The 21,066-nt window shown below is 51.7% G+C and overlaps 1 protein-coding gene across 2 annotated transcripts in view; it reads left to right on the top strand.

Annotated features, from left to right (window-relative positions):
- The window catches only part of CCDC88C (coiled-coil domain containing 88C), a 129,398-nt gene that overhangs the window by 96,607 nt on the left and 11,725 nt on the right, over window positions 1-21,066 (top strand). For both annotated transcript variants that reach the window (XM_043556849.1, XM_043556848.1), the window contains exons 18-26: window positions 606-794; window positions 1,950-2,111; window positions 3,241-3,518; window positions 6,415-6,558; window positions 8,616-8,802; window positions 10,761-10,906; window positions 13,460-13,549; window positions 14,867-15,105; window positions 19,911-20,099. In XM_043556849.1, the coding sequence (XP_043412784.1) occupies window positions 606-794; window positions 1,950-2,111; window positions 3,241-3,518; window positions 6,415-6,558; window positions 8,616-8,802; window positions 10,761-10,906; window positions 13,460-13,549; window positions 14,867-15,105; window positions 19,911-20,099 (1,624 nt within the window). The remainder of the gene's footprint in view (window positions 1-605; window positions 795-1,949; window positions 2,112-3,240; window positions 3,519-6,414; window positions 6,559-8,615; window positions 8,803-10,760; window positions 10,907-13,459; window positions 13,550-14,866; window positions 15,106-19,910; window positions 20,100-21,066) is intronic.

The following is a 21,066-nucleotide window of genomic DNA, read 5'->3' as shown; positions in this document are numbered from 1 at the left end:
TTTTTAATGGTTATTTATTTTTGAGAGAGAGAAGGAGTAAGGGAGGGGGAAGAGAGAAAGGGAGACACAGGATCCGAAGTGGGCTCTGCACTGACAGCAGCGAGCCTGATGCGGGGCTTAAACTCCAGAACAGATCATGGCCTGAGCTGAAGTTGGACGCTTAACCAGCTGAGCCACCCAGGCACTCCCCCAACCCCCCGCCCCTTCTGCTTTTTGAAGCCTTGGCACATTTCTTGGCTGCGTGATTGAACAAGGAATCTAGAACAAAGTGGTTCTAGAGCTGGAAGGGGCTTTGTAACATCACCCGGTCCACGTCCCCCAGGCTCATCTCCATTTGATGGAGTGGACAGCTGAAGCTCGGGAAAGCGAGAAGACTTGCCAAGGTCATGTGGTTGAAGTTGAGACCGAGGCAGATGTCTGGAAGGAGGGGGAGCACAGGGTGGGTTATGTATGTTCCCTGCAGAGCAGAAGGACGGTGTCTGGCTTATCACTGGTGCCAGGTGAGGGGTTGGGTTTGCTATGGGGCTCTCCTCTAGCCACGAACTCGGAGCTCTGAGCCAGCCTTTTCCTGCCCCAAGTCTGCTTTTCCTGCTCCCACCCCACAGTTGAAGACCGAGTGTGAGGTCCTCAGGCAGAACCAGCAGGAAGGGAAGCACTTGGAGAACTCTTTCAAACACCCTGTGGACACTCTGGTCACCGGTCTCCAGGGGAAGGAGCCCTGGGGACCCAGCCACAAGGAAGCCACCATGGAACTGCTCCGAGTGAAGGACCGGGCCATCGAGCTGGAACGGAATGTGAGTGGGCTGCCCCTGCTGCGGTCGTTGAGAGAGAGCGGGCGAGTGAGCGCGCAGTGCACTCTGTTGATTGTCCCAGTGATAGGCCGCCATTACCATAAAGGACACGAGACGTCAGAATCTGTTGAGATTTACCCAGATCCAGCTGAATACTTCTTGAGTTGTCCTGGCAAGTCCTATGAGCTACTTGTCATTTGAGATCTCGTCAGCCTTTCTAGCGGAAAGGAGCGCGTTCACATTTTCCCATGGTGAATCCCTGTCTGCCTGCCCGTCAGACTTGGCCCTTGGCTTGTACACCAGCCCCCGTTAACACACTGTTCCCCTAGGGGTTGACAGACCGTGGCCTGCCAGCCCACGGACATATGCTTTGTTACGTATTATGTGTGGTCTTCCCACCCTCGTGGCAGACGTAAGTGGTTGCAGTGGAGACCACGTGCCTGGAAGACTGCAGAATTCTGTCCGTCCCTTTACAGAAGTTTGCCGGTGCGTGTCTAACCCCCTGATGTTGTCGGACTCTCCCAACAACCTTGTGAAGCGGGTAGTGATGATCTTCATCATTTGACAGATGAGAAAGTGGAGACAGTTTAAGAGACTCGACCCTAGGCCCCATGCTAGTAAGGGACAGTACTGGACTGTAACCCGTGTGTCCTGACCCGGTTGGTGGCATATTTTACATGGTATCTCTCAATCTGCTGGGACGTGAACTGCCTTATTCTGTCTGTTGTCGCTCCTGAGTGGGGTGAGGTGTGGCCACAGGCTTTGACTCCCTGTCCTGTGGGAGAAGCTCACAGAACGGCACTTGTGGGGTGTTCAGCAGAAAACAGAAGCATTACAGAGAGAAGTCACTGCACGGCTTTAACCCCAGCTTGCCTTTGCCTTGCACTCAGATGCTCAGGTTTGAAGCCATATCGCCATTAGGTGAATGCATTTCTGTCTGGAAAGCACATACCAAAAAAAAAGTAGTTCTCTCCCCTCCCCCCCCAATTCTGTTGATTGTCTTTTCCAAGAGGGAAACATTACTTGTCTCACCTGTTGGATTCTGGCTTTAGTCCCCATAGCATCAACTCTTGAGTGTTGCTTCCCACCCCAGTGCCTGTGGCCGGTTACATTTCCCGAGCTGGTGTCTGACGGGTCCCGTGCTTCCTCATCCCCTAGAACGCAGCTCTGCAGGCAGAGAAGCAGCTGCTCAAGGAACAGCTGCAGCACTTAGAGACCCAGAACGTGGCCTTCAGCAGTCAGATCCTGACACTGCAGAAACAGAGCGCCTTCCTGCAGGAGCACAACACCACGCTGCAGACCCAGACGGCCACGCTGCAGGTGAGTGAGGGCCCAGCCACAGGCATCACGTAGAGACCCGCCCGCCACACTGGCTCCTCTGAGCACGGGAGAGTCTCCGCACATTTATTTTGCGTTGGCTCATTGCAAGCAGCGGGGCCCGGCCTGGGGGTCTTTGAAGGTGGTGCGGGTTTGTTTCCAGTGACTGAGCCCGTGGCTGCAGGGCTGGAAACGTGCTCTGCCCGGACTTGCCTGTTTCTCAAAGTCTCTTCCATAAGCTTTGACCAGGAATGACTTGGAAAAGAGGTTCTGGACTCAAATAAGTCGATTTTATGTACTATAAAACCTGGCAGAGTCTCTGTTAAGCTAGTGTGAATTTTTAATCTCCACGAGGGACGTATAGGGCATCAAGTAGCTGCCAGGCTTTTGAGAGCTTCTAGTGAAACTGTCATTCCATGCCGCATATTCGAGGACGTTGGTTTTTATTTACGGTTAATACATTGCGAGGAAATGAATTAATCGTTCATTAATGCAGTTTCTGAGAAAAGCGTTTGAAACATGGGTCAGGACAGTAAACGGGAAACTATTAGGCAAAGATGTTGGAATTTGTTGTATTAAAATAACAGAATTGGATATTGGTGGTTGGTTTTGGTGGTGGTGGTTGTGGCCAGGTCTTCGTCTGGGTTTCACGTCAGTAAAAGTGGCCCCAGAATGAGTCAGGCAGTGCTGCCCCTTCAGTTTTCTGATAGTTTGGGATGTTGTGGGGTGGTGGTTCTGTGAGCATCAGTTAGGGTGGCTGGTGGTGGTGACCGGGTATTCTACAACGTCACTGGTTTTCTACTTGTTCTAGGAAACAGGTGTGTGAAAGTAGCCAAAGAGGGTGCCCGGGAGCTTCTCCAGAGAAAGGACATAATTGGCCCTGAAAGGTCCCATGTAGGGAGGGCGCAGGACCAGAGCCGTCTGACAGTCTGGTGCTGCCTCTTTCCAGAGCGGTTTCTCAAGTTCAGACGGAACTGTCCTCAGCAGCTGGGTGTTGGCTGCCCCGAGGGTCCCTGTTGTCCGGGTGTCTGCCTCCGGCTCCTCACGGCGTGGTCACCGCGAGCGGGGACACGGAGCGTGTGGCTCCCTGGGGCCTGCCCGCGGTCAGGTGGAGCCTTCTCCCTCCCGGCAGGTGGAGAATTCCACTCTGAGCTCCCAGAGTGCCGCGCTCACCGCGCAGTACACGCTGCTCCAGAACCAGCAGACGGCCAAGGAGAGCGAGAATGAGAACCTGCAGAAGCAGCAGGAGCAGCTGACGGCGGCCTACGAGGCACTGCTGCAGGACCACGAGCACCTGGCCGCGCTCCACGAGCGGCAGTCCACGGAGTACGAGGCCCTCATCCGCCAGCACAGCTGCCTGAAGACGCTGCATCGGAACCTGGAGCTGGAGCACAAGGAGCTCCGGGACAGGTGTGTGTGGGCCTCTGGCGGCGCCCCTGCCCCTCCAGGCTCATGTCCTTGCCCACAAGCCTTCCCCGCGTTTCCTCTCGGGCCGTTGCTTCACGTTGTCTGGGACACCCAGACTTTCCCGGAGGGAAGTCCATCGAAAGTCCCACCCAGCGGTTGGATGAGTTTGTGCAGCTGGAGGCCGAGTGACAGGAGGGTCCCCGAGTAGAGAAGGGGGTGCCGTGCCCACTCCCAGCTCAGGGAATCCCCAGCCTTGGGGTTCCTGCTTCCCTAAGGATTCCCCCACCTCTCCCTTCCTCTCCAAACCAGGAAGAAGGAGGCCATTCACCACAACTGCCCCGCAGTTTTTTACACTGACCCGCTCCCATGGACTTCCCCAGCCTCGTTTTCCCTGTCAAGGTCTGGGACGCTTTCTTTTCAGCCTTCGATTTTGGCAGCTTGTGAATATATAGAAAGCAAATAGAACAGTATAATGAGACCCCCGTGTACCTCTCAGCCATACCTCTCTCTCCCCCTGCCTGCCCTCCTTTCCTTTTTTAACCTAAAATTTACATGCACTGAAACCTACAGGTCTTGGCACTCTTCACAAAGCAGGGTCCTGGGTTTCGTGTACATTCAGCTAGCGTTGCCCGAGCTCTTGTCCCCCGGCAGATCCCTGAGTGTTTCCGGGCAGGACCCGGAGTCTGGTGGGAGGGGTGCTGTGCACCTGACTCTGACCCAGGAGAGAGCTGTGTCTCTACAGAGAGGTGGGCACTCGAGCCCACGGAGCTGTGTAGGAGGGAGCAGTTGATTACCCACTTCCTGTGCTTGTCAGGTGTCCTTGCTGGCAGCATCTACTTTGACTGGTCTTAGTCATTGAGCTGCAAAGTGGTAAGGGCATCTGATGACGCTGAGGGCACAGAGGTGATGACATTCATTTATCCACTCACCCGTTGCTTCTGTTTTGCCTCTCTCTGGGGTCCTCTACCTGCTCTCTCCACCCACATCTCCTTTCTTCAGGAGCTGTCGAAGCATCTGCTCCTAGTAAGACACTATGCCTTCCAGCCCAAATTAGCGTCTTGTGCCTCTGGGCATTTCCATCTCCCCTCTCCTCCTGAGCCCCTCCTAGGTTCGTGTGGCACTTGGTGAGCGTGTACTGTGTGCATGGTGCTGTGTCTAGACTTGCCAGGGATGCTCCCGGTTGGCTAATGAAATGGAGCAAAAGGTGTTCACAGAGCTCTGAACCTTGCCCACTGCTCACCAGGCACTTATGCGTCTTGTCATTAACATCTTGTTCTATGTTCTAATCGTGTCTCATGATATTCTTAGTGTCTGTTTAGAGGGTGAAGGTTTTTGCAGGTGGAGTTTGGACTGGCCTTGAGGGGGTTCACTGTTGTTTTCCCTCTGGCTCCTTGTCAATACAGCAGGCAGAACTACTGTGTCGCTTGAATTTTCACTGGCTGGACAGATGGCTGGAGGCCCCCTTGGTCTGTCTGCAGTGGGGCTATGGCTTTGGGAGTGTAGGTACTTGGGACACAGGGATGATGGCACTTTTTAAATTGGATGCTCATTTCTTCGTTCCCTTAATAGATATTTACCAAGTGCCATGCCTCGTACCCAGGATTCACTGGTGAGCAGGACACATGGCATCAGTCCTGCAGTTAGGTGGTTACTAGTGGTTACAGATACCCCGTGGGCTTTTCCAAGACATGACCACAGGGAAACAGGTTTTGGGGAGCCCTGATATCTGCCTGTGGCCCTAATTTGCAAACCTGGATGGCTTTTTTCAGAATTGTTAGCCTGGTTGAGAAATGTCACCACCTGAGAAGCTAGACAGAGCTTCCACTCCCAGCTTTATGCTTCTCCACAGTGTGGCAGAAGGCCCCACAAAAGTGTGTCATTGAACGGCTGCCTAAGCAGGTTTCTGGCTTTGATCCCCGACTAGTCCTGGCTCTAGTCAGGTGGTATAAGTGGGCGCAGGCGTGGAGCTGTGAAGACAGGTTGGGCACCCTGTCACACTGTCTGACAAGGAAGGGGGTTTGCAGAGGAGGGATTTGCCCGAATGGGGACGATTGAAAGGTGGTGCCTTAGTCGTTGCCATGGATTTGGGGGAGATCCTGAGTCGTCTTTGAACACGGATGTTTCCAGCAAGTAGGAAAGACAGCCTGGGCTTGTCAAGGGGTCCATCCTCCTGTGCTCTGCTGGTTTCCAGAGACAACTACACAGTAACCCCCAGAGACTGAGGCTGCAGAAGGAGAGAAAAGCCTAAGGGGAAGGGGAGGGCTGTGGTTGGGGATCCTGAGAAAAGGCTGTGCGCGCATGCGTGTGTGTCTGTGTCTGTGTGTGTGTGTGTATGAAGAATTGGCCACTGGCAGCCAGTAGGTCCCCACCAAGCAAGCCTGTGTCCCAGCAGCAAGGCCAGGCAAAGAACAAGGAGACTCAATTCCGGAGGAGAGGAGGGCGGAGGGCTCACCCAGGCCCCAGTGAAGAGGGATTAAGAGTTAAGTGTGGTGGAATTCAGCTGTTTATTTTGTCGTTTCTTGTAGATGTGTTTGTGCTTAGTGAACCACCTAGTAATGTAGCCATGACTCCTGAAGGGAAGGGCTCAGAGTGCAGGAAACAGCCCAGGCGGCCGGGGAGGAATGGCTGGTTTGACGGGGAATCTGAGGGACTGTGGACATGTGTGGGGCTGGAGGAGACCCCTGGCCCAGACGCCTCTCCTGGCCACCGTTCTCCGTTTTTCTGCTGCCCTGCATCTCGCCCTGCCTGTTCCTGCCCCATCCCCCTCAAAGACGCCAGAGAAAGCCTCCAGAGGGGCCCTGCCTTCTGTGGGCAGCTTCACAGTCCTCTGGGGAGTTGGGTACCTGGAGGGAAAGAAGGCCCCAGCCCAGCTCCCAGCGGGTGTGCTCCCCTCCGCCAGGCACGACGACATGCTGAAGCGTCAGGCGGAGCTGGAGGAGCGGGAGAAGGTTCTGAACACCGAGAGGGAGGCACTGCAGCAAGAGCAGAGGACGGGCGCCATGGCCGTGGGTGAGAACCAGCGGCTGCGGGGAGAGCTGGACAGGTGAGCTCCGTGTGGGGCGGCTGCCATCCGGGATTTCACGTAGACGCTCTCAGCCCCGCCGAGAGGAGGTCAGCGGGGGTCCCCTGGCAGTCCTGTATTTTTATATTTTTACTTAAAAAAATTTTTTTATTGACTTTTTGAAAGAGTATGCACGAGTTGGGGAGGGGCAGAGAGAGGGGGAGACCCAGAATCCAAAGCAGGCTCCAGGCTCTGAGCTGTCGATGTGTAGGCTCGAACTCATGAACTGCAGGATCATGACCTGAGCCGAAGTCAGATGTTCAACCGACTGAGCCACCTGGGTGCCCCGCAGACCTGTATTTTTATAAACCCTGTCCTGTTCACAGCTGGGTGGCACAGTTGAGAGGGGGCTCTAGCTTGTTGCTGGGATGGAAGGACTCGAGAGACACATTGCATCAGGCCCAGACCCTCATCTGATGTAGGCCACACGGCGATCTCATGAAGGACACACCATTGATGCTTAGTATTCACACGTTTCCTGTTGTGAATTCACCTCCTTCCTAAAATATATGCGTCACCCCCAAATCGATGCTCATGGTGCTTTGATGCACATGCCCGGGGTGGCCCGGTACCTGAGTCACCTGATGCACACATTTCCAGCTGAGGACATACAAGGATGCTCTGCCTTCCTGTGTCAGTTCTCATACTGTGAATAAGCATCCTTTTTGTGACCCGTGGGATTTTCATATTTTTGTCTTATTTCGTGGCAGTTTTACTATTTAAAATACCCACCAAGTGGAGTACTGAAGTGTTGTCTCGTGTTCCTAAGTGCAAGGCTGTGATGGCCTTACGGGGAAAGTACACATTAGATAAGCTCCATTCAGGCAGGATCTACGCTGCCGTGGCCGAGAGGTGTCTTTAAACAGAAACCCCTATAAAATAAGGAATGTCTTGATCGGTCGACTAAAATGTTGTAACCAGAGCAGGAACCTGTACTGTGCATTTTCCCGAGGAGCAGTGGTTGAGTATCCACCAGTTCAGTGATCTTGGGGGACCTCACAGAGCATCACTGCCTCAGATAACGAGAGTCAGCTGTACTGTTATTATCCCCCCCACCCCACTTTTTTAACAGATAAGAAACAGGCTCAGAGATGAGCAGATTTTTTCAAAATCACTTAATGGCAGAGTCAGGATTTGAATCCAGTCTTACCACAATGACCGTATAAAGCTGCTTCGTCTCCATGTCCTTGCATGAATGTGCACCGGGGCCACATACTGCAGTGTGTCCTGTGCCCTGGGAGACCAGGCTCGTGGGTGAGGGAGTGTCGGCGATAGGCCTGACAGTGACGTGGGGAAGAACACAGCGGCTGAAGGTTGTCAGCCACGAGGCAGGCTCACCGCTACCAGGTCATCTTTCCGTTTTATGCTTTTTTCTTAAGAGAAACGGGACATTGGAGTATTGATGTGAGACTTTCAAGTTTCTAAATGTTGGCACACTGATCCATTTAAAAGAAGGGTGCGGGGCCAAATAAGACACAGCTGTGTCCAAATGAAATCCATGAGCCTTCAGTGACTGGAACTTTCTGATCCAAATCTCCCCCCAAGAAATCCCAGTTAGATAATAGTTATCATGATGATGATAATTTTAGTGGGTTTCTGTAAAACCCTGGCATCTCATATTTTATTTACCCCAGGAGTTGAAGTTAGAAAGGAGCTTCAAATTGGGAAGAAGAGCCAGACGCAAAAATGTTCTGGTTCTGTGTTTCCAGAAAACAAAACAAAACACACTGACTACTGAACCCTTTTTTCCAAGTACATATGCAGATATCCCAAGGCTTTAGAGGCAAAAGACATGATAGCAGTGATACTCTGTTGCAGCAGGTGTCTGAGCCTACCCGCTCTGTCCCCCCAGCCCAGGGCGAGGACACCAGGGGGACCCTTGTAGAACCCCAAGGGACGCAGTTTGAAAACTGCTGATTTTGTTCAAGCCTCTCATTTTACACGTGAAAGAACTGAGGCCCAGAGAGGCTATCATCTTGTGTAATGCTGCACAGCAGGGACAGCTCTTCAGCTCTTGGCCTGTGGCTCTCCACCCCCAGGGTCAATTTCCTGCACCACCAGCTGAAGGGGGAGTATGAGGAGCTGCACGCCCACACCAAGGAGCTGAAAACCTCCCTGAACAACTCACAGCTGGAGCTGAACCGCTGGCAGGCACGGTTTGACGAGCTGAAGGAGCAGCACCAGAACATGGACATCTCGCTGACCAAGCTGGACAACCGCTGCGAGGTGAGGCCTCAGGACGTGGACAGCCCTGGGCCCAGTGGGGTTGCGATGGGTCTGCGCTGGCATCGGCATCCGAAGACTCTGTGGAAGGCGGTACAGGGGCTGAGAGGGTACTGAGGCATTTAAAAGGGAGACAGACACCATGATTGGCAGAGATGTATTAGAAAACACCTTTCCATCTGCCCTGTGCTTCCCCGAGCATCAGAGACATGCGTGGGGACAGCAGAACACAGACTTATTTCCATCCCCTTGTCTGTGTCTACGCTTTCGTCCTTGCAATTCAGTATCCACGCTGTTCCCGAGAAATGGCGTGAATGGCTGACTCTGGCTCCGGGTCCTGTATCCCGGGGCATCTGGGATGGAGCTTACTCAGGAGTGCCTGGGTTTCCAGAGGAGCAGAGCTCTCTTTTGGTGCACTAGGTTGGAAATTGTCTTCTTAGACAGCAAAACCATCTCAAATGAAATCGTAAGCAGACCCCGCGACAGATAAGACCAAAGTGGATTGGGCAGGGGAGAGCACTTGGTCCCTCCCCAACTTCATCCGTGGGTCCCTCCCCATGGATGGCACCATCCCCAGGACACAGCTCCTCTTGCCTCTCGTTTGTCCAGAAATCCTCTCAGAGGCCTTTTCCTTCGAGCTCGTGGTGGCCCTGTGGGACATCTCAGTTGAGGAAACCAAGGCCCAGGTGCCTCAAGGCCCCCTGGGCTGGGGCAAGGGGCATGTGGAGGAGGTGGGGGCCAGACTTTAAGCCAGAGGAAGTCTCAGCCACCATAGGCTGTGTTGTCACAGGGAGGTTCTTTAGGGTTTCGGAGGAGACCTCAGACTGAGGTCCACGGTAGTGGAATGGAGCTCTGTCTGAAGCCAAAGCCTGGGATTTTCCTGCTACATCAACCATACTGATCTTCTGAAGCAGGAGTTGGCAGATCTCAGCCCATGAGTCAGATCTAGCCCACTGCCTGTTTGTATACATTCGGCTATGAACTAAGAATGTCTTTGACAGTGGTAGTGGTTGGGAGAAATCGAAAGAACAGTTTGTGTCAAGTGGAAATGATAAGAAACTTAAGGATAATTTTTTTTAATGTTTATTTTTGAGAGAGAGGGAGGGAGGGAGCGCGGGAGGGCAGAGAGAGAGGGAGACACAGAACCCAAAGCAGGCTCCAGGCTCCTAGCTGTCAGCACAGAGCCCGATGCGGGGATCGAACCCACAAACCGTGAGATCATGACCTGGGCTGATGTCGGACACTTAACCGAATGAGCCACCCAGGCCCCCCAGAAATGATAGGAAATTTAAATGTCCATGTCTGTCGGCAGTTTTATGGGAACATGGCCACACCCGGTGCGCTTACATTTTGTCTGTGGCTACTTCCTGCTGCAGCAACTGAGTCGAAGCTTTGCAACAGGCGACCCCCCTTTCAGTCTGGAAAGCCTGAAATACTTAGTGTCAGGTCCTTTGAAGAAAAGGTGTGCTGACCCTCTTCAAGAGCAGAGCTGCCCACCAGAAATAAAGCACAGGCCACGTGCACATGTTAACGTTTTCTAGTAGCCATGTTAAAAAAGTAAGAACAGGTGGGATTAATTTTCATAGTATGTTTTGTTTGGCTAACATATCTAAAACATTATCATTTCGATATGTATCCAAAAAAATATCTTCTATGTTCTTTTTTTTACTATCATTAAGTCTTCACAGTCTGTCGTGTACTTTGGCACACCTCCGTTCAGACCAGCTGCATTGTAAGCTCAGTGGCCACACGTTGCTGGTGACTGCCAGATTGGGCAGGGCAGGTGCAAAAGGAGTTCAGCTCTTCCCATGCCGTTGGCTCTTTTGGTCCTGGCAGGTTCTCGCTGGCAGAGGGAGGGGTGCACGTCCCTGTGCACGTGGCCCTTCCCTTGGAAGCCACATTCCCAGCAGAGGAATCACGGGATTGCGTAGTGTCTGAAACGCTGTTGATCTGTGTTGTAGCTGCTCTCCCGTCTCAAGGGAAACTTGGAGGAAGAAAATCATCACCTCCTGAGCCAGATCCAGCTGCTGAGCCAGCAGAACCAGATGCTTCTAGAGCAGAACATGGAGAGTAAGGAGCAGTACCACGAGGAGCAGAAGCAGTACATGTAAGGGCACGTGTGGGAATGACGCCTGTAGGCAAAGGGCAGGGGGAGGTTCTAGCTTCCCGGGCCCCATCCAGGACCTGTGACACTGTGGACAAGGAATGGCCCCGAGCCTGTTGGTGTCGTGAGGGCAAGGGGACAGACCACCTTACCAACACATCCTTCTCTTGGCTTCCCTGGAATGGTTCTGGGTTTCTGTAAGTGGTGGTGGTTAGCTTTTGTTTGTGTTTCAAAGGCAGTACCCCCACCAGAAGCTTTGGAATCTGCTTTTGGAATTAAGCTCACTTTTAAAAATATGACAGTGCCGGTGAGAAATACCTCAGGGAAGAATCCAAGTGAAAGGCTGAGCACAGGTGCCATAGCTGGTGTCTTTCTGTCACCTGTGTCTGTTTTCCCCTGGATTGTCGCAAAGTGGGTTGTTGCTGTGCTGTGATTGTCCTCCCTCAGCTGGTGTTAATGAAGTGCCAGCTCTGGCACGGGCCCCATGGGGTGCACAGATCCATTCCCTGGGGGCCAGGAACTGGTAGGGGTGGGGGGTTGTGCGAGGAGCACCTCCGTGCTGGGCACCTGCTGAGCTTCATGGAAGGCAACGTGGTGGGGAGATGAGGTTCTCTTGTGGACATGGAAGGTGGGCAGGTGGGGAACCTGAAGGTGGAGCCCAGCAGTGTTCTGGGTGCAGGGAATGTGCACGGAAAGAAGCCTGGACGAGGAGGTGGGCACTCAGCCGTGGAAGGCTTCTCTGCACAGCTTGTGAGTTTGGATTTGCCGGGAAGGATGCTATCATCCGAAAGGATGCTGGTCTAGCAGGGCCTAGGAAACAGAGGTCTGGAGGAGGAGCCCTGGTCCTGGAAACCTCATGCTTTAGAAGTTGAGTAATCCGAGATCCATCTCATGGATCTGGGGTGATTTTCACCACTCTGTGCTGTGGTGGGTGGGCTCTCCTTCCCCATGAGGGGGGACTGGCTGGCCAGTGTGGGGAACGCAAGACGAAGCTGGCTGGCAGAGGGATGTGATCACAGTGAATGCCGCCGCACTGGGCCCGCTCTCCAGCATAACGACGCTGCTTCGTTACTTTTCTGGCTTTGATCCTATAGAGGTGGCTCGCCACCTACTGGAGGATGGTTTACATTGAAAACCACGCTGTAAACTTAGGGTAGATCGGAATGACGGAAGTTGGCCGTCTGTAACCCAGCTGATAAAAAATGCCAGCAGGGGGTTGGGTAGGTGCTAACCAGAAGAGTAAGAGCCTGGTATCCAAGGGGGATGATTTGATGGTGGTTTTGCATTAGAGAGTGCGGAATGCCAGGGGCTTAGCAAGCTTCCCAGAGCCTGCACTGAACAGAGAGCACCGTTCTGGGCCCTGGGAGGGGTGCAGTGCCCGCTCGCAGGGAGTTACTGTGCATCTGTGGGGCCAGACAGCCACGGAAGTGCTCACAGAGGAAGGCTGAGCAGCATGGCAGTGAGGACAGAAGAGTAACACAGACATCAAGCCAAAGGGGCTGGGAGCAGAGTGGGGCTTCCTGGTGGGTGCCAGAGGTTCACGAAGCTGTCACTCTTGGGATGTCATTGTACAGTGTTGTCTCAGCCCTTAGTTCGGATGGAGCCCCTACAGCTCCACAACAGAGGCCTGTGTACCTGTCTCTGGTTCAGAGGCCTCCTTTTCTAATAAGGAGACCAGGGTTCCAAGCTGTCATGGCTGCTGAGACCCAGGTGGCAGCCTGTGGGCAGTGCGTGTAGAAGGCACCGCCCCTGGGACTCCTGAGATAAAGCAAACCAGAAGCACACCCTTCATATCAGGAAGGCCAGACTCGCCTAGGGCACAGTAGTGCCCTCTGGCAGCCCCAGGGTCCAGACGGGTCTTGATCCTTTTTGTGTTTTTGAAAATGTGAACTGATCTCCAATAGTTAGACATCAGGACATGTTGCTTCATGACCTAAGTTTCTGGCTTCTCTGAAAACATTGGCGGGTCTGCCCTGTAGGCCTCATGCATCCCTGCCTAGTGGCCATCTGTTTGGGCTACCGTGCCCACCGCTCCCCCTGCTCTTTCTAGGCCTGCTTTGCTCCTTCTCTGGCCCCGGAAGCTTTTGAGTTTGCCCTCGTGGAATGTTCTCAGGAACCGGCATCGGGATAGGTCCAAGTCAGAGGTCTGACTTTGCTGAACTGACTAGCTGAGGGCACACCTTTCCCCTTTCACCAAAGGTATTATTAACTTGCAAGTGCTATGCCCACCCCCGAATGCCCAGTGTCCTGAAAGACCTGGCCGCCAAGTCCTTTGAGCTTCTAGAAACATGCAGGTTTTCAGATGGTTAGGAGTCTGCTCCCTTGAGTCGGCTTGCATCCAGACCCTAGGTGATTTATCATGGCTCCTTAAGGTAGCGGGGCTCCCTGGACTCATGCCAGACGTTTCCATTCGCACATTCCCAGCTTTGTGATCATGAGGGTCATGACACTATGATGTCCAAATCCCAGAAAAGGTCCCAGGCTGGGCTGATGAAGTAAATTCACGTGTTTTATTTAAAACTGAATTGATAGCCCCCCTTTCCTCTCTCTTCACAGAGACAAATTAAATGCCTTACGGAGACATAAGGAAAAACTGGAGGAGAAAATCATGGATCAGTACAAGTTCTATGACCCTGCTCCCAAGAAGTGAGTTGATGGAGGTGTCTGTGACTTAGACCTAGAGCAGAGAATGTCCGTGTTCATGAGTGGGGTGGAAACTGCTCCCGTCTGGAGCAGCACCCAGCTTGTAGAGCCCATGCCTCCCGCTCTGTGGAGGCCCCGTGTGCAGGCCGCTCCCGTGACAGAGGGGAATTAGACGTTTGGCCCCGCCCCCTGTGCTCTGGCTTGTCCTGTGAGGGACGGCGGATGCCAGCTGACTGTGATGAGACGTGGGCTTAATTTAGCCACAGCCCTTTCAAGGGGGCAGAGAGTCTGTGGTTTTGGAGCCATTAAAATGGGACAAATGGCTGCCATGTCAGGTTTTGTCTCAGGATTTCGCAGGACATTGCAAATCACATTCCTGTTTCGGAGAAGGAAGCTGGTATAGCACCTCCTGCAGGTGAACACGGGAACCCCTGGGCCTCACACAAATTCTTCTGGGCTCCCTGAACCCCAGGGCAGCTTCACAAACATATTTCTTTCTCCAGGGAGCAGCAGCCCCCTGGCTGTGGGGCCCGCTCAGTCTCCCAGCAGGGCCGGCATCATCCGTCAGGATTGACCCCTGAGCCAGCCCTCCCGTGTCCTGTCCCAGCCCAGCCTCAAAGTCAGAATCACCATGAAGCCTCAAGGCTCTTCTGGTGAACCACAGAATTTCAGAACCTCATTCTCACCCTTCTCTCTGACAGAGAAATGGAGGCCCAGATGAGGAGACCGAGTGGTTTGTGTAGACACAGTGCTATCTAGTTTCAGAGTCAGTTTTTTTGTTATATCAGGATGCCCCCATTTCCATTCAGCTGCTACTCTGTCGTTTACTCTTAAAATTCACTGGTTTTAATTTGAACGGCCTACTCTCTCTACCTGCCTCCTGCTCTCCCATATTCCTCTGTGCCAGGGACTGGGAGAAGAATGTCCACTCACCTCACTCGCTATTAACTTTAACAGAAAATGAAGAGGTCCATGACTCTGTTCCAGAATGGCATTTTGACAGAAAAATTGCCAGCGAACACAGATGAGGTTAGCACAGCACCACTTGGTTTCACACAGATAACCAAGAGTCAGTGGCCGTGTTTGAAGTCTGTTTTCCCAAGAGGCTAGTGTGGATTTCTGCCACAATACACATTTCTACCATCCCTGGGCCCCAAATCTAATGATTATGGTGATGAAGAGCACCACCATTCTGAACCCCAAATCAATGGCTTCCAGGCTTATGGAAAGTCCAGCTCCCATCAGGGCCCCCCACCCTGTGACCTGCTGGAGGGACAGTGCGGGTTGGCCTTGTCCTTCTAACAATCTGCTCGTAACTAGGAAAAACCACTGGATTGGAGCCAAAGCCTTAGTCAAACTCATCAAACCAAAGAAAGAGGGTTCCAGAGAACGACTCAAGTCAACCGCAGACAGCCCTCCCTGGCAGCTGGAGTCCCCAGACCCCACGACGCCATCTGCCTCTCAGCCCCTCCGGTTGCAGCCAGACAACCCCGAGACGGCCCCGTCTGGCTCCAACTGTGCGGAAGAGCAGGACCCCCTCAACGGGCCTGTGGGGAAAGGTACGAGTGGCCGACCAGGCTGCAGCCAGGCTCTGGAGGGGATGCTCCGAAGGGCTGTGCTTCGAGGGTGGAATGAGAGACGGTGCATGGATGTGCACGCATGTGCGGAGGGGCATGGAGAGGGTGTCTCTTCGCGTATGTTAGCAACCAGGTAGAAAATACACATCCACGTCAGCAGCTTCGTCCCATGACAGTTTTGTTATTTTAGAATGAGAACCATCGCCCAGCAGGTATTCTGGGGTTGGGGGTCTGACACCCACAGAGATAGTTACGCAGGTGCTGTAGAGACAGGCTCGGTAGTATATGTTTTGGGGTTGTACATGTCAAAGATTTAGTGTGAGCTGTTCCTGTAGGGAAATCCCAAGTGCGTTTAACGTGTTCTGTGTGCACATTAGATCTTCAGTCAAGTCCCTGAGTCCTACCAGCCATGGGGCACAGCTTACCCTTGTACTTAGGCCTGTCATTTGGAGTTTGCCAGAGGTTCTGAAATGGAGTTCTAGTTGTGTATGCTGTGTTTCATCACATCTAAGACTCTATCAGCTCTACACTGCATAATTACTTAATATGCCACCCGGGAAGAAAAAGACTGGCAATCAGAAGAGGCAGTGCCTTACCACTCAGAAACTTTGTTATACTCTTGTTGGAGAGCTCTTCCAAAGACTTAGGTTGCTGTGCCCAGACGTAAACGGAAAACAGGAGCAAAATAAATTGGTAGTGACAGTGACCATTTTATCAGAGGTGGTACCCCCTGGCCAGTGGTGACTTTCAGACACCATCGGAGCTGTGTCCTGATTTCAGAGATGGGAAGGAATGGGGAGAAATGTGTGTCTTAAAATCAACCAAACACGGCAGTGGCCATGAAACGTTGTTATATTTTCAAATTTACTTTTAAGTGGTGATTAAAGATTACATACCCATAAACCTTGCTAGTAATGTAAGTGTTTATGCAGGACCCTAGGACTGTCTGAAGACCAGGCCTGAGACCTTTGTGCCCCCGGCTGCTGACGGCTGGCGGAGACAAGCTGCCTCTTGAGTGTGGCACGTGCACAAGCCTTTTGGGGGGGGACATTCACCTTGCGAGGTCCTGTTGTGTCACTTTTGAATGCAGAAAAAACGTGCACACGCGCACACATTGGTGACAAATGCTTGCCTCCCTCCCCTTCTTTACAGATCAGATTAGGTGAAAGGCTCACGTGCAGCTAAGAGATAAGGAAGCCTAACTTTGGTTTCTAGAGGAGCCCTGTTGCCTCCCGGTTTCATGTTGGCCATTTAAAGCCATTGACCTTTATCCCCTCCGCTTGTATTCTTCTGTAATTGACTTAGTGAACTACCATCCATCTAATGAGCTAGGAAAACTTTGAGAGGAAAAAAAGTGCTTGGCTGGTCCAGACCGTTGAGCTGATCCATGAACGAGCAGGTCAGGGAAAATTATTCATAGTGGCAGCCATGTGTGGGGTGCTTCCTCTGGGCTCGGCATCCCTGTAGCTAATTTACATGCTTTACCTGTCTCCTTGAGTCCTAACTACCACGTCCGGCAGGCACGATTAATCATCCCTCCTCAGAGATGAGAAAGTGAGGCTTGGTGAAATTAAATCCTTGCCAGTGTAACCGGTGGTAGAACTGGGATCCACGTCTGTCGGGGTGCGAGCTGGAGTTCTTGACCACTGTGTGCAGTTAAAGCCATTTGGGTCCCCGAAGATGCTGAACTGAAGTGTGGCAGAACCTGAGGTCCCTTATTCTGGCCACCAGGTGGCGCTGTGGAGGAAGAAATAACCGAGGATCCCATATTGCTTTAATCCTAAATGAGAAAAATGAGAAATTGGTTAAATCAGCTGTGTCAATATAGGACGTGTTCAGAAAGTAAGACTTGAGTGTCTGCTCTGACAAGACTCTAAAGGCCAAGAAGTGTGGGATTGGGGTAGAGGTTGTGCGGGAGATCGAAAGGGAAATAATTCTTGACAGGGGGTTTGGTACAAAAAGTGGTATTTTCATTGTTTTTAAACATTACTGGCAAAAGAGGTTATTGTAGATATACAGAGTTACTGGTGAATACTTGAGGGTAGACTGTTCATGACACCAGGCCAGAAACAGACCATTAGGGGTTTCCAAAGCCTTTGAACAGGAACAGGAGTAGAGTGAGCGCCACATCATCAGGGGGCCTGTCATTAAAATGGACGAGTGAGAGAAGCGGGGTCCTAAATTAACAAACATCCTTATTTAATAATTTAACACTTTGAAATTGAAATACGTCTCAGCCATTGGCTCCTTGAGCAGTATATAGTTCTCCTCACGTGCAGAGTGAAGCATTGGCACAAAGATGCCGGTGAAATTAAATTGACTCAGAGCATAAATGATTCACGGAGTCCTGGTTCTGGGCTTGTCATGGGTATTGTTTCTGTCTTTCCTGGGTTGGACAGGATTCTGATTTCCTGACTACATTTAGCTTATTTAGAGTCATTTGTTGTTACTCATTTGATTTATTTGTTTTTTTTTTTTTTTTTCTTTTCTTCCTCTCTTGGGTATTCCGGGGAATAACAATTTAGCAACTCAGCGCAAAAAGAGTCCCTTTTTGAGAAGCAAAAGCAAGGACAAAGACAAGTCTCCAACGGCCCACCCAACTCTGTCTAAACGCCTGCGGTTCTGGTCTTCCTCTGACATCCCATCCTCTCCTAATGAGCCTGTCCCTTTTTCAGAAATTGGAGATTTCTAATCCTTTTCCTGTATCATGTGTCTTCATCACGTAATCCTCCTTCATTTCTGAAATTCAAACAAAACCAAAAAAGAAACAAACAAACAAAAAGTACCTAAAGGCCAGATGACCCATAGTGGACCCCTCCTTCCCAACCCCAGTTCAAGCCAAACTTAAAGTAGCCAGCGTGGATTCTGATTTCAAAAGAGAAGATGAGTTGTCACACCCTCTGGACCATTTCTCCAGCGCAGCACAGTTTTAGGGGAGCCTCGGGACATCCGTGCACAGGTCCTTGGGCCAGGATGTCCGTGCTAATAAGTAAGTCTGGTGGCCGTGGGCTGCCTTCCCCTCTCTCGCACCTGCAGGCTTATGTCATGCCCGTGTGTAAAGCAGGACTGGTCGGTTGTCGCTTTGCTTCCTAAAATATACGGCCTCTGTCAAGTGAGATTTTTTTTTTTAAGACTTATTTTTAAGCAGCTAAATTTAAAACCGCTGCCCTTTCCTTTGTCAGAGCACCGAATTGTTGGCTTTTGCTGACAAGGCCCTTTTTAGATGTACTCTATGTTTTGAAGGATTTACTGCTCCATTCAAGCGTTTTGTATAATTGGATCGATGTTGCCAAGCCAGAGGGCAGCCCAGAATGAAGTTTTATGACTGTGTGGTAGCTCTCTGACCTCTTGGACGTGGAAGCCAAAATGGTAGCGGACAGAAAGACCATCAGCACACCAGTCACGCCCAGAGCGGGGGGATGCTGGTCGATAGAGGCCTTTAGCTACTGCACTGTTTGCTGTCTTCCGTCATTCCTGTGTGGTCTTCTTGAGTTCTGCCACATTTTTTTTTTTTTTAATCACCTGTATGATTACTTCCGTGTTTTCCCTTGAACTGACTCAGCGTTGCTACTTAAATTTATTTTTAAAAGGAAAGATTATTATCAGTACTGTCTGTGGAAAACCAGTATCAGCATAAAAACAAGGGAACCATAAAATTACATACATACCTACTAAGCTGTTGAAGTCGGTCAAAGTGGCACTGACTTCGTCTTGCACGCTCCGCCTCGGGGACCCCGGGCCACCGTGCTCCTGGTCCCCCAGGACTCTGTCTCGCCAGCATGCCATTGGAATCGCCCTGTCTCTCTGCCATTCGTGCTGTCTGCTCATCTCCACCTCCCCTCCGCTCATTTTAACCGCACCTGTTGGATGCCTGTCCCGACTCATTCCACCAGACTTGAATCTTGCTTCTCATCAAGGGTATCTTTCAGAATCCAAATTTTGCCTTGGTTTCACGTTGTAAGATTTGGGCACTGAAAACTTCCCAGCGAACCCAGACTTCGAGTGGCTGAGGGGCCGGTGGGGTCAGGTCCACGGAAGGGCCCTGGCTCTGGGTCTCCAGCCACGGGGTTCCTGGGTTGGGACACGGTGACGTCCTCCTGCTCCTAGTAGTTCCAACGGCACTCGTGTTACCTTCCATTTAGAGAGCCCATCTCCTTTCCTACTGTTAGGTAGTTGGAATGAGTTAGGGTTTTTTTTTCTTTTTTAATATTTTTACATAGATTTTGTTTTATAATAAGAGTATGTGTTCATGGTAGAAAATTCAGCGATTGCAGAAAAGCACAAGATGCAAGGTAAAAGTGACTCTTAACAGAAATTAAGAATTCTTACATTGTCAGCGTGGCAGTGAACATCTTCAAATCCTCAGTGAAGCCAGTTGACAGGATGCACATCCTGGGCCTTTGGAACCTTGGCTGCAGGCCTTGACTGATCTTGAGCGGAAGTTATGAGGATCTTTTTAGATCAGTCATTGGAGTTACATACAGCAGGTGTACCCCGTAGTTTGTATGTGGGACCTGTAGCAACAGTGTGTCGATCGTCTTGAGTTCTTTGTCTTCTCCCAGCTTTTCAGGGCTTGCAGTAGGACCCATCTGTAGAGCCAGGGCCGGCCTCTCTGGGCCTCCCGACATAGGCCTGCAGCCTGCGCCCTCTTGTTGAAACCACAGCCCAGCTTCTGTCTTGTTGTGGTCCGTGTGCCCTGGTGTCCCTGCTTCTAGACCTCAATGTGGCAGCCCAGCCTTCGCACGGGCTTTTGCAGCCCCATTTCTCAATGTCCTTCTCTGCCCCAGGCCCTGGGGACCTAAAACCAAAGCAGGGGTCCCCGCACAGAGGCAGCCTTGACCGCACAGATGCCTCCGCCGACCCAGCCATGAAACCCTGGCCCTCGGAGCTGAGCTCCCGGACCTGTTCAACCTCAGCCATCACTACAACCCCTTCCAGCTCCACCCCCATCTCCCGGCACCCAGGCCGCACCAAAGGTGAGTGGTGGGCCCCTCCAGAATAAGAGGGATAAGCGCCCAGGGTCCTTCCGAAAGACCCCAGGCTATGAGGTGGTAAGCAGAGCAGGTAAGCTGTAGACAAGCTTTGAAATCACAAAGGCATGGATTCTGCCTACCAGCCGTGTGACTCAGGGCAGACAACTTCACCATCCAGAGGCCCGATCCTAAGCCGCTCTCACCAGCACTTTTCAGGAAGTGGTGGCACCCAGTAGCTCCAGAAGGGAGGTGAACTGGAGTTTGGGCTAAATGCAGGCAACGCCCTCACTCCACCGTGGTGGGAGTTTGGAGGTTTATTCTCTATGGAGGAAACACGAGCGTGTCTCTGAACTGGAGGTCCACTCAGTAGATTAGAGAGTGGGTCTCCTAAACTGAGGACAAGGGGATTTGGGGAGGGGCTTACAAACTGAACTTCTCCCTGGGTGCCAGGAGCCATACATGTCCACACCTCTGGACATGAGATTAAAATGTTCTTCGAGCCATCTGATAAGCTTGAGAAATTCCCACCAGAACAGCTCAGTCATATCTTGCCAAGTGAGGCCTAGGGAAGTTCAGGGATCCCTGGACACCTAAAGAGAGCCTCTGGCCAGGGCGACCAAAACCAATACGAGGCCACAGAGTAAACAGCACAGAGGTGACAGCTTTGAAATGCCTGTCATTAATAGAGTCCGAGATAAGTGAGGTGGTTTTACCCATGAAACAAGAACAGGATGCTGTAAAAGAGAGCAGTTGGGGGGAAAAGCACTTGGAAATCTAAAATCTACAAACAGGAAGATAAAGCTTAAGACTGAAAAAGACATCCTGCTTATAGTTTAGAGATATGAAAATATCTGAAGCAACAGCTGGAAGGGGTGCCTGTGGGGTGTTGGAAATTGGAGAGAACTGGGAAGAATTACTGTTACACCACCACCCCACCACCATACCACCTGGCTGTGCAGAACCTTGGTTT

This window comes from Prionailurus bengalensis, chromosome B3 (genome assembly GCF_016509475.1).
Source record: "Prionailurus bengalensis isolate Pbe53 chromosome B3, Fcat_Pben_1.1_paternal_pri, whole genome shotgun sequence".
Taxonomy (NCBI): domain Eukaryota; kingdom Metazoa; phylum Chordata; class Mammalia; order Carnivora; family Felidae; genus Prionailurus; species Prionailurus bengalensis.
Note: the sequence above shows the minus strand (reverse complement) of the source record. Positions and strands in the feature narration are given on the sequence as shown.